The following is a 22,085-nucleotide window of genomic DNA, read 5'->3' on the forward strand; positions in this document are numbered from 1 at the left end:
GACCTTGAAGGAGATCCTTGGCGAGGGTCGGTCTAGAGCCTGTCAACTTGTCCTTCGTTTAAAGCTCAGCCTTCAAGGAGAGATCCTTGGCGAGGGTCAGTCTAGAGCTTGTCGGCGAAGATCGATTTCCGGAGAGGACATTGGTCGGATCTTATTTGGAAAAGCTCGGCCAGAGAGTGGCGTCGAAGGAAGGAGCGGTGGAGATACCGGTGATGCTTCAGTTGAAGTTGATGATCTGCCCCACCATGTTATTCTTTTTAGATCGTCTATGGCAGAGCATGTTGGTGGGCATTGGCGCAATCGTAGGCATGCCTGCGGATAAGTAGTATGGAGTGCTCTTATCAAAAACAAAGTGTTTGGATGTAGTATGGAGTGCTCTTATCAAAACAAAGTGTATGGAGTGCTCTTTATTTTGCATCTCTCCAATCAACTTTTCAACAACTGATAAGTAGTATGGAGTGCTCTTATCAAAACAAAGTGTTTGGATGTAATTTCATTCCACACAGCGGGGAACACGGGCGTTAATTTGGAGAGGCTTGGCCCACTTCAGCACGGCGAGTGATCTGGTCCGTTGATCTGGCCTCATATAGTTTTAATGGCGCTCTCTTCTGGGTCAAAATATGGAATTTTTTAAAATCAACAGTTGTGACCATGTATAATGGGCTATAACCGTCCAAAAAAGGAAAGAGTAAACAAGGAGGGGGTGTTGGTTTCAATAATGACGGGTAGGATTTTTATACCGAAACCTCATCGCTGAAAAGCGGTGAGCAAAATGGGTTTCAGTTTCTTGTTTTGACTTGGATAGGGCAAAATATGGGAGTGGGCGATGCCAAAGCTTGAGTAGCTCAGGTCCGTGATTTCTAAACTTAAACGGCCTAAGAGGGGAGAATAGCCACAAAAAGACGGTTGGGTGCCATTACCAAAACAAGGCATCTAGACGTCATTTCACTCATCATGGCGAGTGTCAAATACAGAAATAGCTTAGTGGTGTTGATTTCGGAGAGGCTCAGCCCATTTCTTCGTGCGTAAACGCGGCAAGTGATCTGACTCGCTGATTTGGCCTCATAATGGCGCTCTTTTGAGGTCAAAACATGATTTTTTTTTTTATCCTAGGCCCTGTTTCGTTTGGCAGATAAGTATTTTTGATGGAAAATTGTTTCTCTCGGAAAAAATTATTCTTTCCACGAAAATGATATGATTATGATTAGTTTATAGGTATTTGATTGAAGTTGTCATTTTTAACATGTAAAAAATGTGGGATCATTTCTAGGGAGATGATATTACTTGTGAGAGTTTATTTCTAGGGAGATGATATTTTGAAAAATATGTATGCACAGAGTGATGAGTCTAGTAGACTTTCCCTTTACACATGTACTGATGTAATATTATATCATATTTTAATCTATTGGTATCTTTAAACCCTTCATAAGGCAGGTTTACGACAGCTTCTGCTTTGTTTTTTTAGCAAGTCACACATGTCACAGAGATAATAATAGTGTTTGACAGACAATTGCCTTTTATATTAATTAGTTTATTATACCCTGTTAATTCCTTACTAATTTTATAACTGGGATTTCTTCTCGTTATTTTTTGTCTGAAAGCAAAAGATGGAGAGGAGAGACTAAAAAGGCAACTTCTCTTGCTAGTTAGTTTTAAAGAAAGCTTGACTTTACCATATAGTAATATGAGAATTTACATGGTGCCCGACCATCAAACAAACTGGGGCAGAGAGAAAAAACTCTCTCTCTTGATTTTTGATCCAGGTCAAACCCTCTTTTTTGACTTTCCCTTGCTAAAAAATCAAGGAGTTGATATTTTCTCTCTCTACCCTTGTTTGTTTGACAATCGGCCACCATATCATTTCTCTAGTAATATAACATATTATATGAGAAATTATATGGTGTAAAGGCTCACAACAATAAGGCATTTGTAGGTGGAAGTACCATCCTTGATATCTGATCCAATAGCAGCTCCTCAAAAAGTGAGCTGTTGTTGGATCAAATATCAAGGGCGGTGCCCCTACCGTATTGTTGTCAGCCCTTACACCATATAAAATCTCCATATTTTACTATATTAAATATCTTTGAGCACTTCCCAAGGCGGGACTGTCTCTTTCACTCTTCAATGAGCGATCGATGCTTTCGCCTTTCCTTAAATGTGGTGACTTGGAAAGAAAGAATATGGAATCTTTCAAATCATTGAAAACCACTGAAATTCCAAGGGTGGTCCCGAGTACGGCAACTTATGAGGAGTGAGAAATTAGGTTGCTAACAAGTTTTAACTCTTTTGAAAACTCAAACCCAATTTTGAAAATTAAGAGATCAACAATAAAGTTCAAGCACACAAGTTAAATCTAAAGTGCAAATGCAAAATAAAGAGCAAGAGTAAGAGAGATTGCACCCGAGATTTAAAGTGGTTCGGTCCTCCAAACGCGAGGCCTACTCCACTCCACCAACCGAACCCGTTTATGGCTTCACTATGTGATCTTCTTAACTTCGGCGAAGATCGGTGCCGATTACAAATTCCGATTACCTTTAACCTTGGTGGCAATCTTCACCACGGAGAGTGGGCTACGCTTCTCCGAACACTCGCCCGATACAAGTTCTTGACTTAAGAAAGAAATAACAAAAAAATCCCTCACAAGGGTTTACAAATTGCAGAAGATGTACAAATTGAGCCTATGATCCGAATCCTAATCTTTGGAGGATGAGAGGCATAATCAAGTTTGGTTCACTCTTTGGATGTTCAAATGAAGTTTTAGAGTGTTAGGATTGATGGTTTGGAAGTTTAGAATGCCCATATATATAGGAAAAACCAAATATGACCGTTCAATGGCATTGTTGTAATTCCAGGAAAAATCGCAACGGCTAAAAATCCGACCGTTGTAGTGTTCTCGGAGTTCCGAGAAAAAATCTCGGAGTTCCGGGAATACACACAGAAGATGAAAAAAAGTCTACTGGACCATTTCTCGGAGTTCCGAGAATATTTCTCGGAGTTCCGAGAAGCCTATTTCATGCTAATTTTCACTTCTGTTTTTGGGCTTCCAATTTTACACCAACTTGGGATTGTTATGAGGGTTCCACATAGTTGGAACACCACAAAGACAATCACTTATATATTTAGGGTGTTTGTTTATTTGCTTAATTATGCCTCTTAAATCTAAAACTAAGATTGGATCTTTTACAATCTAAATATGACTTGGTCTTCAATGGATTCTTCAAGTCTTCATTTGTCTTGGACTTCTATGTCTTTGGCCTTCATGATGTGGTCCGATGAGATCTTCTTGGCCTCAATCCAAGCAATGTTGTCTTAGCACCAATGTGATCTACAACTTAGACAATCAAACACATTAGTGATCATAAATCACTTGTGTATTGGAATCATCAAAATAAGATGGGAATACCAAGGTGGAAACCATTGGGCTTACAACCACCTAATGCCCTGTTAGTTTAAAATTATTACCACCGATTGTGACTGCAAAACCTTTTATTAGGCTCAAATTTTAACATAATTTTGAGCCCAATTAATCGGATTGGCACACACAATCTGTTGTCATAATCTTAAAGTAAAGGGACGGGCCTAAAAATCATCTACATAATAAGGAATGAGAGATTGAATAGGCTATTAACCACACAATAAGAGCATGTTGGTTGAAGTAGAAGCATGCTTCAGGAGTTCTGTGCAACCGTAAAATACCTATCACGTTAAAAGGAAAGTTTTATAAGACAGTTGTGGGGCCAGCCATATTGTACGGCTCAGAATGTTGGGCCATCAAGAAGCAACATGTGCATAAGATGAGTATAGCGGAGATGCGAATGCTTAGATGGATGTCCGGCCACACAAGGTTAGATAAAATTAAAAATGAAGACATCTGTTAAAAGGTGGGAGTGGCACCAATTGAGGAGAAGATGAGAGAGCACCACTTAAGATGGCTTGGGCATATCCAACGTAGGCCTTTGGATGCTCTAGTGAGAAGAAGCTACTCGTGCCAAGTTGATAGAGTAAAAAGAGCTAGGGGCAGACCAAAAATAATGTGGGTAGAAACAGTGAGGAAAGACTTAATGGCTAGGAACATAACAGAGAACATGACCTTGGATAGGAGAGAATTGAAGAAAATTATCCATGTGGACGAACCAACTAGTGTCAGAATTAGCCTTAGTCATTTTGAGCCTGGTAGATCCTTTCACCTTCTTCATGAAAATTTTCTGAAGGATTCATTAGCTAACCCCAACTAGTTCGGGACAAAGGCATAGTTGAGTTGAGTTGAGTTGAGTTTATAGACGTGCGACTATGCAACTGACCGGATGTTCTCTTGCCTCCATGTTTCTCACTCCTTTTTGTACTTTCTCTTCCGCTTAGAATCTCTATTTCCTTATGTTCAAACTTTGTTTCCATTAGGCCCTATTTGGATTGCAAGAATTTTCTAGAAAAGTTTAGAAAGGAAAAATATTACCTTTTTTTACACACAAAAATGATAATTTGAACTAGCCCTGTTCACATATTTAGAGGGAACTTCCATTTATGATAATATCCCTCTATATTAATCATGGAAGGCAGGGTGGCCAATATTGACACACCCAAGAAATTTGAGGTCTTAGAGAACTTTTCCAAAAACGTGTTCCAGGGTAACTAAAGATGACTCTCAATCAAGAATCCTAATTTAGCAAGAGTCGTGGTGCAATGGGAAACTAACAATTGGTATTTATCTTTCTCCACGCAATTTGTTTGGTTCCAACCAGTAGTCTGCCTTCCTGTCTTTTCAGCATTAAGCAGCAAATCAAATAAGACAAACTAGCATGGCTGTGTCTCGTTTCCTCTATGAATATGTTTAGGTCCACATGAATGATGTTCGAGGTCCATATTTCAATGAAAGGCATCGTAGAAAAAGCGAGATTGTCTACTAGGAGGAATAGAAAGTGAGAGAAAGGTCCATGTTCTCCATCTTCTTCTTGCAAAAAAGCAGTCGGGTGTAAAGTGAAGCTCCCACATCGCTGTAAACCTCTTCAAACTCGGTGACAAATCCAACGAGTCACTCGCCAGGCTAGCCAAGACCTATGGCCCCCTGATGACTCTCTGGCTTGGCCGTATAACCATGATTGTTGTTTCCTCTTCCAACATGGCCGAGAGATCCTCCAGAAGAATGACGAGGACTTTGCATATCACAGTTTCATAGTTTGTACTACGGACTTGGGAGCTTCTACAATATAAATATTGAGTAAGGGCTGTGAAAAAAAATGTGGTGGGATATTATTAGGGAAGCTTTGTGCCTTTGGACTCAAATCGGACGCCCAAAACTTGGAAAGAAAGAATCTGGAATCTTTCTGATTGAATCATTGAAAACCACCTAAGGCCCTATTAGTTTAAAACTATTACAACCGATTGCGACTGCAAAACCTATTATTGGACTCAAATTTGAACATAGTTTTGAGTCCAATTAATCGGTTTGACACTCACAATCGGTTGTCATAATCTTAAAGGAACAAGTGATGCCGGAGACTATGATCATCTCATTCATGTCTACATGGCATGGATGGACCATCCAAAGAGGGCCCACAAATAATCCCATTTTATCCTCCCATGCTTCCTTTAATAATATTAGCAACTTTGCCTTATTTCTCTACTTAATAATTACCGTATGGGACTTTGCTGAAAATAGCGAGTAGCCGGTTGATACCAAATAAAGAGATATAAAATTGGTTGAGGTCAATTCAATATGGACATGTTGATGTCTAAGATTACATAGAGCTAAATTTAGTTATGTTGGTTTTCTTTCCATTTTGTGAAGCTATTTAATTGGCAATTACTCTATTCACATGAGTACTTTCTCCATTTGCTGATTTTGGAAGAATACTAGATATGAAGCTTACTGTGCGGATGGCAAGTTAATATTTAGTTGCTGATTTTTCTATGTCTTGCGAGGAATGATAGATACAAGGGAGCCCTTGCATAAAGAGCCCCAAAAGGGCTCATGTTAATATCCACATCATCAAATGTAACTGATTTTTCTTTTTCAACCGATTTTAAAATGCAACTGAAAATTGCGTGGATCCAATGAAGAGCCTTTTTACCGCTCTTTATGCAAGGGCTCCCTTGTATCTATTATTGCTCATGTTTTGGTAATTTCTATTGTCAATCTTTAAAGTTTCTACTTTACTTAGTTTCTTACATAAATTGTAACCATAGGAGGAAGTGAGTTAGTTTTTTACAATTGAAATATTGAATGAAAGTGTTTCTTCTTGTGGAGAAAATGTGTTTTTTTACACTTCTTTCTTGGAGTTTCCTTCCAACATTGGTTAGCTTTTGAGCACCATAATTATCTTTTGTTATTTTTATCTGATCGTCATCGCCGTTATTGATCGCGTGCCTATCCAGCGTCAGTTGGCATCAGAGCTAGGCTCTATGGGAGTTCTATCTACTGCGGATCCAGGAAGTCGATGATTCTCTAACCTATGGAGCAATTGCAACTGGGTGAAATTCTTATCTTCTATGGCGATGGTGAGTTCAGGTGCACTACTTGGATCAAGGCTATCGAGGCATGCCAGAAATATTTGATTTGTATGCCAGGGAGACTGTAGTCAATCGCGCCAAATCTTTATGGATACTAATGGAACAAGAGCGACGCAGATTGAGAAAACCACCATTCGATAATTGGGAGGAGGTACGTGGTCGTTTCTTGAAAATGTTTGCACCGGTAACGTATCAACATGCCATAGATTTTCAGGTTAGAAAAATGCGTAAGCAAAAAGCCTAAAAGGCCAAGGACATTGCTAGAAGGAAAGCTGCATGCCTTACCATTCAAAAGACATGGCGAATGTATCGAACTAAGAATGAATACCGAAATTATGCTACTTCCGCCATTATTATTCAAAGTTGGGTTCATCGGAAAATTGCTCGTGACAACTACTTGAGAATCAAATTGGCTACATATGTCACTCAACAAGCCTGGAGGAATCGAATCACTCGGCATCGTTTTCGCGAGCATCAAAATCCACCAATAGAAGATCTAAAGATCACCAATAGAAAATTGGAATGTCAAGTAGAAATTTTGACACGCCAATTAAATGAAAAACAGGAGTTGTGCCTCGAAATGGAGCGAGCTTTGCAAGACCTTAAGTGTAAGTTCGAGGCCTTTACAGAAGCTTGCATGATTCGAAGAGCTACATAGACGTACAAATCTATCACATAAAGGACGAAGATTGGCCCAACCTCGATGATTATCCGGGTCATAATTTTTATAGTGAAGGCTTCTTTTTTCCTCCGCTATCCTGGTTGGATGAGCATATCGAGAGCACGTTTTCTTGTTGAATCAAGTTTCACCACCCACCCAAAAGGTTCAGATTAATAGCACGATGGAAATATCTGATTCGCTGGAAAGGACTTCAATTTGAGGTAGGCGTAAAAAGTACCCCTGTTGTGCCTACCTTGATCCTTACTCCTCAAATAATAAACAACACTAAACAAAACTCGAGGTCGAGTTTCTTTCAAGAGGAGGTGACAAATGATGCAAAATGCACAGCTTTGATTAAATCTTTTATTTTTTATTTCCTATTTTTGTCACTTTATTTGTGGTATTTTTTTTTGGGTGTCAAAACCTGTCTATTTAGCTTGATTTTGTTTTTTAGAAAGGTTTTTCGATTACCTATCTAAAGAGCCCAAGATTATGCTATTTGGACTTGATTTGGCTAAGTTATAAGCAGTTTTAGGATAAGGTAAGTGTCTAATACGGGATTACTATTTTAGGATTATCTTAGAGATATTTCTTCCTTTCATTTTTGTTGCTTTAGATAGAAGATGGAGAAAAATTGGTAGGCAAGTATTTAGGGTTGCTATCTTAGGTTTTGGCTTTTTTATATAATGCAATGGCATGAGGAAAGAAAAGAAGATCTGAATAAAGTTTATTTTTGGGACATCTTGTGAAGAGAGTATTGGCTCTTTCACGTGGGTGAAGGAGCTTCGCTCCTTTCACGTGTTATATTGAAGTTTTCCTCCAAAACCGTGGCATGGGTTTTCAAAAAAAACCCACGAGATTATTTTAGTCGCTTCTTGTGTTGATCTACATCTTGGTGTTGCCTCTCACGCTCCCTGCGTCAGTTGGTATCAGAGCACAAGGGATCTCCGATGAATGCACGATGGGATGAAGAAGTCATTGCACCTAAGGTCAGCCAGCCTGATCCAGCTCGCAAAGAATGAAGACTCCAACAATGGGTGAAGACTTTCACACAGTTATCACTACTGGAAGCTCGTATCCATGAGAAGACAGCCATGGATCTGAGAGTGCCTTCAAGAACCCTTTTCATGGGACTATGCTTCATGTAAGGGATCATTATATATATATATATATATATATATATATATATATATATATATAAGCTTCACGTAGGGTATCAAGAAAAGATGAAAAAAGAAAGAAAGAATAAAAGGTTAGTGCAATGCCGAAAATCAGATTTGGAGGACGATGGCCTAATCTCAAGGTCGAGTTTTCTTCAAGCGGGGGTGAATGATGAAGAACGCACGGCGTGGATCAAATCTTTTATTTTTTATTTCCTATTTTCGTCACTTTATTTGTGGTATTCTTTTGGGGCGTCAAAACTTATCTATTTAGCTTGATTTTGGTGTTTTTAGAAAAGTTTTTCAATTACCTATCCAAAGAGCCCAAGATTACGCTATTTGGACTTGATTTTGCTAAGTTATAGGCAATTTTAAGATATGGTAAGTGTCTAATACGGGATTACTATTTTAGGATTATCTTAGAGATATTTCTTCCTTTTATTTTTGTTGCTTTAGATAGAAGATGGAGAATAATTGGTAGGCAAGTACTTAGGGTTGCTATTCTTAGGTTTGGCTTTCTTATATAATGTAATGGCATGAGGAAAGAAAAGAAGATCTGAATAAAGTTTATTTTTGGGACATCTTGTGAAGAGAGCATTGGCTCTTTCACGTGGGTGAAGGAGTTTCGCTCCTTTCACGTGTTCTATTGGAGTTTTCCTCCAAAACCGTGACATGGGTTTTCAAACCCCCACGAGATTATTTTAGTCGCTTCTTGTGTTGATCTCCATCTTGGTGTTGCCTCTCACGCTCCTTGCGTCAGTTGGTATCATAGCATAAGGGATCTCCGACGAATACACGATGGGATGAAGAAGTCGATGCACCTAGCATCGCCCAGCCTGATCCAGCCCGCGGAGAATGAACAACTCCAACAACGGGTGAAGACTTTCACACAGTTAGCACTACTCGAAGCCCGCATCCATGAGAAGACGGCTAGGATCTGAAAGTGCCTTCGACACCCCTTTTCATGGCGCTATGCTTCATGTAAGGGATCATTATCAAAAAAAAAAAAAAAACTTCATGTAGTTTATCAAGAAAAGATGAAAAAAGAAAGGAAGGATAAAAGGATAGTGCAATACCAAAATCAGATTTGGAGGACGATGACCTAAACTGGAGGTCGAGTTTTCTTCAAGCGGGGGTGAATGATGTAGAATGCACGGCGTGGATCAAATCTTTTATCTTTTATTTCCTATTTCCGTCACTTTATTTGTGGTATTTTTTGCGGCGTCAAAACTTGTCTATTTAGCTTGATTTTGGTGTTTTTAGAAAGGTTTTTCGATTACCTATCTAAAGAGCCCAAAATTATGCTATTTGGACTTGATTTGGCTAAGTTATAGGCAATTTTAGGATATGGTAAGTGTCTAATATGGGATTATTGTTTTAGGATTATCTTAGAAATATTTCTTCCTTTTATTTTTGTTACTTTAGATAAAAGATGGAGAATAACGGTAGGCAAGTATTTAGGGTTGCAATTCTTAGGTTTTGGCTTTTTTATATAATGTAATGGCATGAGGAAAGAAAAGAAGATCTGAATAAAGTTTATTTTTGGGACATCTTGTGAAGAGAGCATTGGCTCTTTCACGTGGGTGAAGGAGTTTCGCTCCTTTCACGTGTTCTATTGGAGTTTTCCTCCAAAACCGTGACATGGGTTTTCAAACCCCCACGAGATTATTTTAGTCGCTTCTTGTGTTGATCTCCATCTTGGTGTTGCCTCTCACGCTCCTTGCGTCAGTTGGTATCATAGCACAAGGGATCTCCGACGAATACACGATGGGATGAAGAAGTCGATGCACCTAACATCGCCCAGCCTGATCCAGTCCGCGGAGAATGAACAACTCCAACAACTGGTGAAGACTTTCACACAGTTAGCACTACTTGAAGCCCGCATCCATGAGAAGACGGCTAGGATCTGAAAGTGCCTTCGACACCCCTTTTCATGGCACTATGCTTCATGTAAGGGATCATTATCAAAAAAAAAAAAAAAAAAAAACTTCATGTAGTTTACCAAGAAAAGATGAAAAAAGAAAGGAAGGATAAAAGGATGGTGCAATACCAAAATCAGATTTGGAGGACGATGATCTAAACTGGAGGTCGAGTTTTCTTCAAGCGGGGGTGAATGATGTAGAATGCACGGCGTGGATCAAATCTTTTATCTTTTATTTCCTATTTCCGTCACTTTATTTTTGGTATTTTTTGCGGCGTCAAAACTTGTCTATTTAGCTTGATTTTGGTGTTTTTAGAAAGGTTTTTCGATTACCTATCTAAAGAGCCCAAAATTATGCTATTTGGACTTGATTTGGCTAAGTTATAGGCAGTTTTAGGATATGATAAGTGTCTAATATGGGATTATTGTTTTAGGATGAGATATTTCTTCCTTTTATTTTTTTTTACCTTAGATAAAAGATGGAGAATAATGGTAGGCAAGTATTTAGGGTTGCTATTCTTAGGTTTTGGCTTTTTTATATAATGTAATGGCATGATGAAAGAAAAGAAGATCTGAATAAAGTTTATTTTTGGGACATCTTGTGAAGAGAGCATTGGCTTTTTCACGTGTTATATTGGAGTTTTCCTCCAAAACCGTGGCATGGCATGGGTTTTCAAGGCCCCACGAGATTATTTTAGTCGCTTCTTGTGTTGATCTCCATCTTGATGTTGCCTCTCACGCTCCCTGCGTCAACATGCCTAAATATCATCTGCATATCATCTGCCTCTCACGCTTCCGCTTAAAATCTCTTTTTCCTCCTCTTCAAACTTTGTTTCCATTAGGCCCTCTTTGGATTGCAAGAATTTGTTAGAAGAGTATGGAAAGGAAAAATATTGATAAAATTTCCTACATTTTTTACACAAAAAAATTAGATAATTTGAACTAGCCCTGTTCACATATTTAGAGGAAACTTCAATTTATGATTATATCCCTCTATATTAATCATAATTATATCATTCTCCTCTAAATTATAGAAAGAAAAAATTGTCCCAAGAAAAAAATTTCTATCAGAAATGTTTTTCTTCCAATCCATACAAGGCAGGGTGGCCCATATTGACTCACCCAGTCGTTTGGGGGTGTTAAGACAACTTTTCCAAAAAGGAGTTCAAGGCTAACTAAAGATGACTCATAATCAAGAGTCCTAATTTAGCAAGAGTCGTGGTCGTGGTGCAATGGTGCAATGGGAAACTAACAATTGATATTTGTCTTTCTCAACGAGATACGTCTTTGGCATGTTTTTCGATTAACTAACTATGATGGGGACTAATGTAAGCAATTAGGTTGGTTCATGGAACGGCAACCACAAGTCTTCGTTCCTGTCTTTTCAGCATGAATCAGCGAATCAAATAAGCCAACCTAACATGGCTGCGTCTCGTTTCCTATATGAATGATGTTCGAGGTCCATATTTCAATGGAAGGCATCATTGAAAAAGGAAGAGAAAGAGAGATTGTCTACTAGGAGGAATAGAAGACTCATCTAGGGGAGAGAGAGGAGAGACAAAAAGAGAGAATGGATTACTCAGGTTTACTGTTATGGATCTCATTTCTGTTTTCATTCATCCATGTTCTCCATCTTCTTCTTGCAAAAAAGCAGTCTGGTAAAGGGAAGCTCCCACCAGGCCCTGCTCCTCTCCCTATCGTTGGGAACCTCTTCAAACTCGGTGACAAACCCAACGAGTCACTCGCCGAGCTGGCCAAGACATATGGTCCTCTAATGACTCTCCGGCTTGGTCATATAACCACGATTGTTGTTTCCTCTTCCACCATGGCCAAAGAGATCCTCCAGAAGAACGACAAGGCATGTGCGGGTCGAACTGTCTTAGATGCAGTCCAAGCACTTCACTACAACGAGGCATCAATGGTATGGCTACAGCCAAATTCTCATTGGAGAAAGCTGCGGATGAAGAGCGACATGCAGATTTTCAACACCCAAAGGCTGGATTCAAACCAAGGGCTTAGACGCTCTGGTGCAACAGCTCGTAGCTCGCATACGCAAGAATTGCATGACAGGACGAGTGGTGGATATCGGTCAAGCAGCTTTCAATTGTACGCTTAATTTGTTATCCAACACAACCTTCTCTGTTGATTTGGTTGATCCGGACTCAGAATCTGCACAAGAATTCAAGGATCTAGTTTGGAAAATTATGGAACAGGGAAGGCCTAATTTTTCTGACTACTTCCCGTTAATTAGGCCGATGGATTTGCAAGGGATAAAGCGACGAATGACGGGTCATCTTAAGAAACTCCATGCGTTTTTCAATGGATTGATTGAAGAGCGTCTACTATATAGAGCCTCATCTAACTCTCCGAGGATGAATGATTTTCTTGACGCACTTCTCGACCACAAGGAAAATGATGATGGCAAGTTTGATATCAAAGCTCTACTTGTGGTACGTTTTTCATTCCATTGCTGGCCAATTTAAGCACCCTAAGAACACTCCCTAACCACAGATTTATTCAGCAGGATATATTTGGCGCGGGGACTGAAACTAGCTCAAGCACCATAGAATTTGTGATGGCCGAGTTGCTCCGTAACCCACATGCCATGGCAAAGGCTCGGTGCGAGCTCTTACAAACCATCAGCTTAGAGCAGCAGGTGGAAGAATCGGATATAGCTCGTCTCCCTTATCTACAAGCTGTGGTGAAGGAAACCTTGCGAACCAGAGCTCCCAACTTGCACTGCATAGAATCAATTAAGGGTGGCCATGAGCATACTCCTTGGCTAGTAAAACCAAACAAAATCTTCCGTGTCAAACCGCTGCAGATAGGTGAATACTTCCATGCACTCCCACCATGCAAAATCGCTATATCACTTCCCTTTCGAGATCTTCATCTCCTACTGCATCCAAAATAAACCTTCACTAAACTCCTTCCTTTCCTTTACATTACCCAATGGTCATAGTCATTCAATTTGTATCTTTGGATGACAAACCTAAAATGCACACTCCCTTTCGCTATAATCATGAAGGATCAAGAAACCCAGCATGATTATGAGCAATTCCTCCGACTCTGGATACCCACCACCCTAATGCCCCACAGAGGCTAAGCCATGTAAGATTCCTAGTTCAAGAAATCCGTCCATTGCTACCGAAGGTGTTCTCCCAACAAGGCCATCTCTTCCTCAACATTCATCTTTCTCAACTGCTACATGACCTTCCGTAGCACCAAAGACCCCAAGGGAAAACCAATATTTCGATCACCAGAATAGGAGGAAAATTCGCAAAACTCACCCTGAATATCCATTTCGGCTAAAATCTTAGCTTCCAAGGCCTCATGACTACAAAAGAAAAAGGAGGCCCCCCAAACCCAAAGGCTACTAACTACTAACTGGAAAAACTAGTAATAATAATCCAGCCAGAAACAAAACCTACCCTGGGCGACCGGGAATAAAATTTGAGGGGATTTGAAAGTCTACTATTTTTCTTTCTTCACCCTACCAAAGATGCATCCAAGAGTTTCTCAACAATGCGATCGAGGAGGTTATTTCCTGATCTTGTCGCCTAGCATTAAGATTTAGGCAATGATTAAAGCGGCAAGAGGCTCGGGGAACGAAGGTATTCCTTACTTTTGGAGGGAACCTTTATTTCTATCCTTATTGGGAAGGTCCGACCAAGCAACTTTCTTTCTAGGGGTAACAGAGTCAAAAGGCTTACTCTTCTCTAGCCCCACCAGGGGCAGACAAGACTGACCAACGCTCCTAACTGCAGGCCTCTTTACACCTTTCTCAAGCTTTTTCTCAGCACCATCCTTGGATTTGAAATTTGAATTAAACAGGGGAACCAACGGCTCACCAAGAGGCCAGTCCTCAATCGGCGGGGAACCCCCAGACGGCGGTATAATGCCCATACCGGCACATCCCAAGGAACTAGAGTACTCCGAAACACCACTTTTATTATTGTGTTGTTTTTGAAGATCAATCCCAATGGAGTAAACCTTATCAAGGATTCTAATTCTAACACAAGAACCATGGAAAAGCCACCGAGGGCCAGAATTTTGGCGGAGACAAAACTCATACAATGCTAGTGGTTACCTTCCATTTTGGTTTCCAATACTTTACTAAATACTCCCTATAGCTTCCACCGTTTAAACAACCCATGCATGCAAAGGGATGCCATAAAAATTAACCCAAAGAGCTTCCTCACCTAGAAGGAACTCCCTATTCCATGGTGAGAGAGAAACCAAATGATTACCTAGGGCTTCAGATCCCATAGAAAGAAATTTTTGATGCCTGGGCTTCAGATTCAAACATAAAGAGGATCTCGTCCTCCGCTAAGGTACAAGGGCAATGTAAGGATGAAAACTCCCAAAATTTTTGTGCCCAAATCCAGAGGTCCTCCAGAGACATGCATCTGTCTTTCTTTTTTCCTATAAGACAAGCTTTTAGGGTGTCATTACGAGTAAGCACTTCCTTGCCGGAAATGGAAAGAGTTGGGCTATCTTTACCCTCAAGAAGGTGGATTTTACCCGAATTAGGCCATCGACCGTCTACCTCACAGTTAGCCTCCATGCTAGGCTCTAAACTAACACGGGCAACCCATTTTGAGGGATTTTCATACCGTTGACACCAACGGCACTAATCCCGCCACCTAAAATTAAAAGATTTACAGGGGGAACAAAACCAACCACCAGGACTATTCCGTAGTTTAATATTCCTATTGGAACTCTTCCCCTTCCCAGAAAACGTTACAGAGGATGGTTTCGGTTCTGCTTTAACCTGCGAGAACCTTCTTCATTTTTGCCTCCATCTAAAATTGTGGTAGGAGAAGTAGTAGCACTGCCACTCCTCCGACCACCCTTCATCTCCTCCTCCAACCATTTCCTTCTCCTTCATAATATATTGTTTAACAGTGGCCTTTTGCATCTCTACAATCCCACCTCCAAGGAAGACATACATCATCCATATGGCCAAATCAGAGATACTAGAGTCCATAAATTCAGTAACAAACGAACCTGAAACCAATGACAACTTTGTAGCTGTGAAACCACTTTCCATGGTTTCGGCTCGAAGTTCAGCGAAGAAGAAGCTGAGAGTTTGGAGAACAGCCATGGTGTTCTGGCCATATATCCAGACATTACAATCTCCACACGACAGGGAGCCCCGAGCCCCTTCGTCTTGAACCTGAAGTCACTGGTGTCTAGTCTAATGCACTATCTGACCATGATGTTATGGCATATGGCAGGAATGCCTGAGCTTTAAAGATAGGGGGCATGACACTGCCTCCAACTCTTCGGAAAGGCACCTGTGAGACTGGCCAAGAGATCACTAGAGACAACTGAAATAGAAAGATCATCGGTGCCCAAGATCTTCTACTGTGGCTATAAAGCTTTTTACTGGGACTATCAGTGAGAGCCCCATGGATAGTTTCTCACTAGCAGCCACAGTAGGTGACAGCCCCATCAATGGGGATTTCCCTTCTGCCATGAAACTAGGCAGTCGACAAATTCTAACAGATGTATTACTCTACAAAGGCAGGAGGCACCGGTCAAACCAACACGAGCATTAACCACTGATTTATATGGGCAGGAATTCGAGCAGTTTTGATCCAACGCCATCAAAAGCTTTGGACTCTGGCTTGGTTTAAGACATGGTGGTGAAAGGTTAACTCAATTTACTCTGCTCACAAAAACTAACACCATTGCAGTTGAAGATCAATACAAAATCTTCAAATCAATCCTGGCAAAAGGTACACAGATCTCCAGGGTATCTTAACTTGCCGGATATCTCAGATGTATTTCAAGACCGACCCTCTACTTACTATGTTGTTCATACAAAGGACTGTCACAAATGTCAGCCCTCCCACTTCGACATATCATGCTACAGTTTCTCCATTCAAAGGTGCCACTGTTGCAGTTGAGCCAAACATGCCTCACTTCACAAGCAAAAAATGGTGACCTTCAACAATCATCACCGGATTTCAGAGCTTTGATATGGAGTGATGTAGCAATCACATGGCTTCCATCAATATAAACCATTTCTTCGGTGTTTCGATGAGATTCAGATGTTTTGGAAAGATATTTCAGTTCAGATGTTTCAACAACAATAAACAATGCTTCCTGGAAAATCTTGGTACTGAACGTCTTTCTCTTTTATTAGATGGAATGTTGCTGTTACAGTTGTTTCTTACATAACCAGTGGTATTGAAGAAAGGAAAAGCAATATAAAAACCCACACAAACACTCATTTGTACTGGTTATACATATGATGGTTGGACCTAGCTCTTGGCAAAGTTGGTGTTACTGGATTCCCAAATGGTTGTGCCATCGCACGTACAGATCTTTTTGTAGTTTTCACCAACTCCTGCACTTCTAGCTATGACTGCAGCCGCAATGCCCGAGTCCGATTTATCTTCAGTTGCATACACCACGATGGATCGGCCAATGAGATCAGAAACTCTGAGCATCTGTTTGACGCCATTGAAGGAGGCTTCACCAGTCTCTTGGACAGATAATGTTCCCAGGTCGCCAAGTGGCTAAACAAAATCACAAAATTCCACTCAGGAAACATCTCTGTAATACTTTCCTTAACTGGTACTTACCATAGTTAGCAGAACGTGATTTGGCAAAAAAAGGGGACGCGAAGAATTCGAGTTTAATATGGTATTGGTTCAAAAAAAAACGTACAAAAAAAAAGGAAAAACAAAAAAATGCATTTAAAATTGTCATTTAAAAAACACAGTGGGGGTAAAGTTGGAAAGTTTGCCAAAAAAATGCATTTAAAACATTTAAAACATGTTTAAATCCTTTTCCTAAAAAAAACATAGTTTTTGTAACCGTAAAAGGTTTAAACAAAGTATTAAACGGCAAACAAATAAAACATGAGTTTTGCTAACTATGATACTTACCACGAGTCACATGAGAAAAGACAGAATAACACTAAACCGGTTATAGAAAACAAGGAACATATAAACTAGTAAGGGTCACCTCAATCAGACATGTTTTCTTGTAAATAGTGCGTGCATGCCTGTTTGTTTGTTTAGTGGAATTGACTTACGTTTCCATTACACCATTGCATACTAAGCATGAAATAGAATGAGCTACTGGTGGCATTAAACTTTTTTTTTTTTTTCTTTTGAATGGTAAAAAAATATATAGAAGAGCAAAGGGAATTACAACACTCAGGTCTCAGCCCACACAGAAACAACAAAAAAAAGAAAGGAATAAACTGAGCGAAGTTAATACGTTGGTCATAGATGGGTTCGTAACATCTGAGACCTGCAAAAGTTTTAGAAGAATGACAAGACCTGCTTCCTTAAAATCTTATTGCTCCTCGTAATCCAAGCACATTTTTCCTTTTGGATTTTAACGGATACAATCTAATTAGATTTTAATGAACATAATCTAGTTACCCAAAAACTTCTATCAACTTCAGCCTATCTTCTAAATAAAATACTATCACCAAATCATGCGAGCATATTTTCATGGACTTCATTGATAATAACCACTTCAGTTAAGTGTGACCGATGTAAAAACAATACAAGGCAATCGAAGATAATCATGTAATTATGAAGATGGGAGGCCAAAAATAATTCAAAGATTCACGTTCAAAGCTCATCAACCAGGACGGGCATTGAATGAGGAACACTCACAATCAGAAAAAAGTCAGCTAACAAAACAAAGAACACATATGCTAGGATACCAAGTGTTCTTTTTGGCCTTTCAGAATACCAAGTTCTTTCGTAGAAAAAAAACTTTTTATAGGTAGGATACCAAGTTCTACCTTTCAGAATTTTTATAGTTGATTCGTCAGAGATGGAAATAATTTGTTTGGTCAGCATGACAATAATGCTACATTGGTATGCCACTATGCAAAATGTGATTAGGAGACTATTTGATACATATGCTACGTTGGTTTCGATATTTTTTGTATGGAAAACATTTATTAATAAAAAAGGGCAAAGATCGGGGGACAGCTTGTTGATTTAGATTGAAAAATCCCTAACTTGGGAGTTGAAATTTCCAAACTTGCACAATTCTAGTAACTTAAACAATGATCATCATTAGATTTTTTGCATGGAAAATATTTATTAATAAAAAAGGGAGCTATGTTGATTTAGATTGAAAATCACTAACTTAGGAGTCGAAATTTCCAAACTTGCACATTTCTAGCTGACAAGGGGCTGTTGATCCTCTAGCGCCCCAATAATAATCTCCATGATCTCAACATAGAATCCCTAAAATCCCCTGGATATAATGATTTGCAATGGTGAAGAAATCCCTAAAGATCCTTTGCCACCGGAAGGAAAAGGTTTCGGTTGGAAGACAAGAGAACATGGTTAGGAAGGGAGAAAGGCGGTTCATCGAACAAGAAAGAGGAGGAGGATTTAGACATGTAAAGAGATGAAGAGGGAAAGTTTAACTAATTGACATGAACACAAAATGATCACACTCTGTCTCATGTCCATGCAAAGTGCAGGGGCATATTATTTCAAAAATCTTGGGTAATGTTAAGGGGCACTAACCTAAGATATGTAAATGCAAGAGAGAGAGAGAGAGAGAGAGAGAGAGAGAGAGGGAGAGAATGACTAATAGTCAGGTATTATAATAAATAGAAGCAACTAGAGTTAATCAATACATAACTATACAGTAGGCGCTCTTATATTTTATATTGTCGAGGGCATATTTTTATAAAAATATTAGAGAAAATTAAGTATTAGAAAATAAGTATATCCGAGGGTGAGCCTTGGCGCAACGGTAAGGTTGCTCCATTGTGACCTGGTGGTCCAGGGTTCGAGTCATGGAAACAGCCTCTCTGCAGAGTAGGGGTAAGGCTGTGAGCCTGTGTACATCTAGCCCTCGCCAGACCCCGCAATGGTGGGAGACTCGTGCACTGGGCCACCCTTTTTTAGAAAATAAGTATATCACCACCGCCCTTCCTTTTTAGTCCGTAAAACACTTAATTTCCCTTTTGATTACGTATAAATGGGTATTTCCTTTGGATTGTTTCTAACAAATGATTTTTCTCAATGTATTGAGTAACATAGGCCAAGAGATAGATGGATTTAACCAGAGTTTTCTTGACTATAATAGTTATGAAATTTTCCATTGTTAGAAGTGTATATGTGCCTAAGGGCCCTAGACTCATTGTACTCTGTTCTCTTTATATATAAATACATAAGTAGGGGGGAGCTCTACCCTAACTCACACCTTCTCTTCTTTCTCTACTCTCAGCATGGTATCAGAGCCCTAGGATTATGGTGCCCTAGGGACCATCATTGGAAGACCAATCTTCCTACACCCTTCTTCTCCACCAACCAAAACCTAAACCTAACCCTCTTCCTCCACCCATGACTCGACGCCCTAAACAAAACCCCACGCCTCCACCAGCACCTCTCCCGATGCCTCCACCTCACCAGAACCCCTCTCCCGACGCCTCCACCCCACGCCAATTCTCCCTCACCGGAAGCCACCCCCTCCCTTCACCCACTCCCGACGCCGGAACCCCCTCCCTCATGCCTCTCCCCTAAACCCCTAAACCATTGATGTATTCCCTCCATCCCCACCCATCCTCCACCTCCACCCTCTTTCCACCCATGCTCTTTCGCCCTTGACGCAACCCTTCCTCCTAAATCCCTACATTCTTCCCACACTTAACTTTTTTTTAGTTTTAAACCCTTCATGACCTAAATCATCTTGATCCTCTTTTTATTGCTCCCCACGGCTCTGATCCTCTTGATGGTCTTTCTCTTCCTTCTTGATTATGTCTACTTCGGCTATTGGTCGCCCTCGGAGCCGCGGTATGCTATCCCATCTAGTGATCCTTCTCCTATTATTCCTCTGTTGTTCTTGTGGTTGAGAGTCCCCTTCTAGCTCTCTATTCACGGATCCTCCTGTCATCATGGATCCTCCTGTCAGCACAGTCCCTGCTGTCAGCGTGACAACTCCACCTTCGACTCCCTTCTTTAGTTCTCCTCTTTCTGTGGAGACTTCCTTCACACAGATGACAACGATCAAACGTTGTGCCTGATTCGTCGATCCCTCTTCCCCTTCCCGGTCTTCCTAACTCTATTGCGTCCCCTTCCACACCTTTGCCGGTGTTGGCGGCTTCTCCTCCAGCTACTACGAAGATCTATTAGCAACGTCCGAGGCCAGATGTCCATCACCCTCCGCCCGAGGTATCGTTTTCTCAGCAGGAGATACCAGCCCCTCTCTCTAAGGTACTTATTCTTCCCACTCATGATGTTTCTATAGACTCTGCTTCACGTACTCGTTCACGTAGCATCCCATTTCCTCTGTCATTTCTTATGATCATCTCACCCCTCTAGTTTGTAGCTTTGTATCTTCCTTGTCTTCTATTTCTTTGCCGGAGTTTGTGTCCAAGGCCCTTGCTCATCCTAGTTGATGCGTTGCTATGGATCTTGAAATGGCCGCTCTTCAGCCCAATCAGACTTGGGATTTGATCCCTCTACCTCATGGTGCTCAGTCAGTGCGCTGTCGTTGGGTTGTTGAGCGCCGTCAGACGCACTTCGTTGCCAAGGGATATACACAGACATTTGGGGTTGACTACACCAAGACATTCTCCTCGGTCACCAAAATTTCCTCTGTTCGAGTGTTGATCTCCCTAGTCGTCAATCGAGGATGACTCTTCTATCAGTTTGATGTCAAGAATGCCTTTCTGCATGGAGACCTAGCTGAGGAGGTTTATATGGAGCAACCTCCTAGGTATGTTGCTTAGGGAGATATGTCCTCCTCAGTTTTCCGATTGCGAAAATCTCTGTGGCCTAAAGCAATCTCCTAGAGCATGATTTGGGAGATTCAGTGATGCTATTATGCGCTTTGGCATGACACAATGTGTGGTTGATCACTCCGTCTTTAGCTATCAATCCAATGCCGAATATGTTCTTCTCATGGTTTATGTGGATGATATTATCATTACCGGGAGTGATTCAGTGGGCATACAGAAGTTGAAGATTTTCCAGCAGAAAGAGCTTTCCACCATGGATGGATTGAGGTGGCCTATTCTCGCAGTGGTCTTTCTCCTTCACAAAGAAAGTATGTATTGGACTTAGTAGATGAGACAGGTTCTCTTAGGCTGAAATCTGTTGCCGTGCCTATGGACCCGAATGTCAAACTTCTTCCAGAATAGGGATCCTGGCGGGTGAGGAGGTTGATTGGCAAACTTACATATCTCACAGTCACTCGTCTAGACATCTCATTTGTTGTACGGGTAGTCAGCCAGTTTATGAGCTCACCACGTACCTCTCACTGGGCAGCAGTACTTCAGATTATCAAGTATTTGAAAGGTGCTCTAGGGAGAGGCTTGTTGTTCAAGAGACATGGGCATGAGAAGTTGGAAATATTTTGTAATGCAGATTGGGCAGGATCACCGGCAGATAGGAGATCCACCACTGGATATTGTACCTTTGTTGAGGGTAACTTAGTGTCATGGCGAAGTAAGAAACAAGAAATAGTAACCAAGTCAAGTGTAGAAGCAAAACATCAAGCCATGTCACATACGAGTGGAGAGCTGATCTGGTTGCGCTCTCTCCTATCTAAGATTGGTTTCTCTTCGTCATCCCCAACTCAGCTTTATTGTGACAATAAGGCTATTATTCACAATGCTACCAATTATGTTTTTCATGAGAGAACCAAGCATATAGAGGTGGACCGTCATTTCATGCGTTAGAGAATACAAAAGGGCGAGATATGCCTTACCTTCACTCGATCAGTGGATTAGCTAGCTGATGTGTTTACCAGGTCATTGAGTAAAGCAAAGCTGGGATTGTATGATATATACATCCCAGCTTGAGGGGGAGTGTTAGAATTGTATATGTGCCTA

At 40.6% G+C, this 22,085-nt stretch overlaps 1 protein-coding gene and 1 pseudogene across 2 annotated transcripts in view; one reads left to right on the forward strand and one right to left on the reverse strand.

Moving 5' to 3' along the window:
- The first annotated feature begins 11,660 nt into the window (after positions 1–11,660).
- Positions 11,661–17,305, forward strand: LOC143885428 (geraniol 8-hydroxylase-like; annotated as a pseudogene). The gene is made up of 2 exons (XR_013253269.1): positions 11,661–12,699; positions 12,774–17,305. The product of XR_013253269.1 is annotated as a geraniol 8-hydroxylase-like (transcript).
- CCS (copper chaperone for SOD1) overlaps positions 16,374–22,085 on the reverse strand; it is a 33,044-nt gene continuing 27,332 nt past the window's right edge. The window contains exon 6 of the mRNA XM_077389596.1: positions 16,374–16,779. Coding sequence (XP_077245711.1) covers positions 16,522–16,779 — 258 coding nt within the window. The 3' untranslated portion in view covers positions 16,374–16,521. The remainder of the gene's footprint in view (positions 16,780–22,085) is intronic.

The sequence above is a fragment of the Tasmannia lanceolata genome, unplaced genomic scaffold (assembly GCF_043159265.1).
Source record: "Tasmannia lanceolata isolate RefF3 unplaced genomic scaffold, GAP_Taslan_0.1 ptg000008l, whole genome shotgun sequence".
In the NCBI taxonomy this organism is placed as follows: Eukaryota; Viridiplantae; Streptophyta; class Magnoliopsida; order Canellales; family Winteraceae; genus Tasmannia; species Tasmannia lanceolata.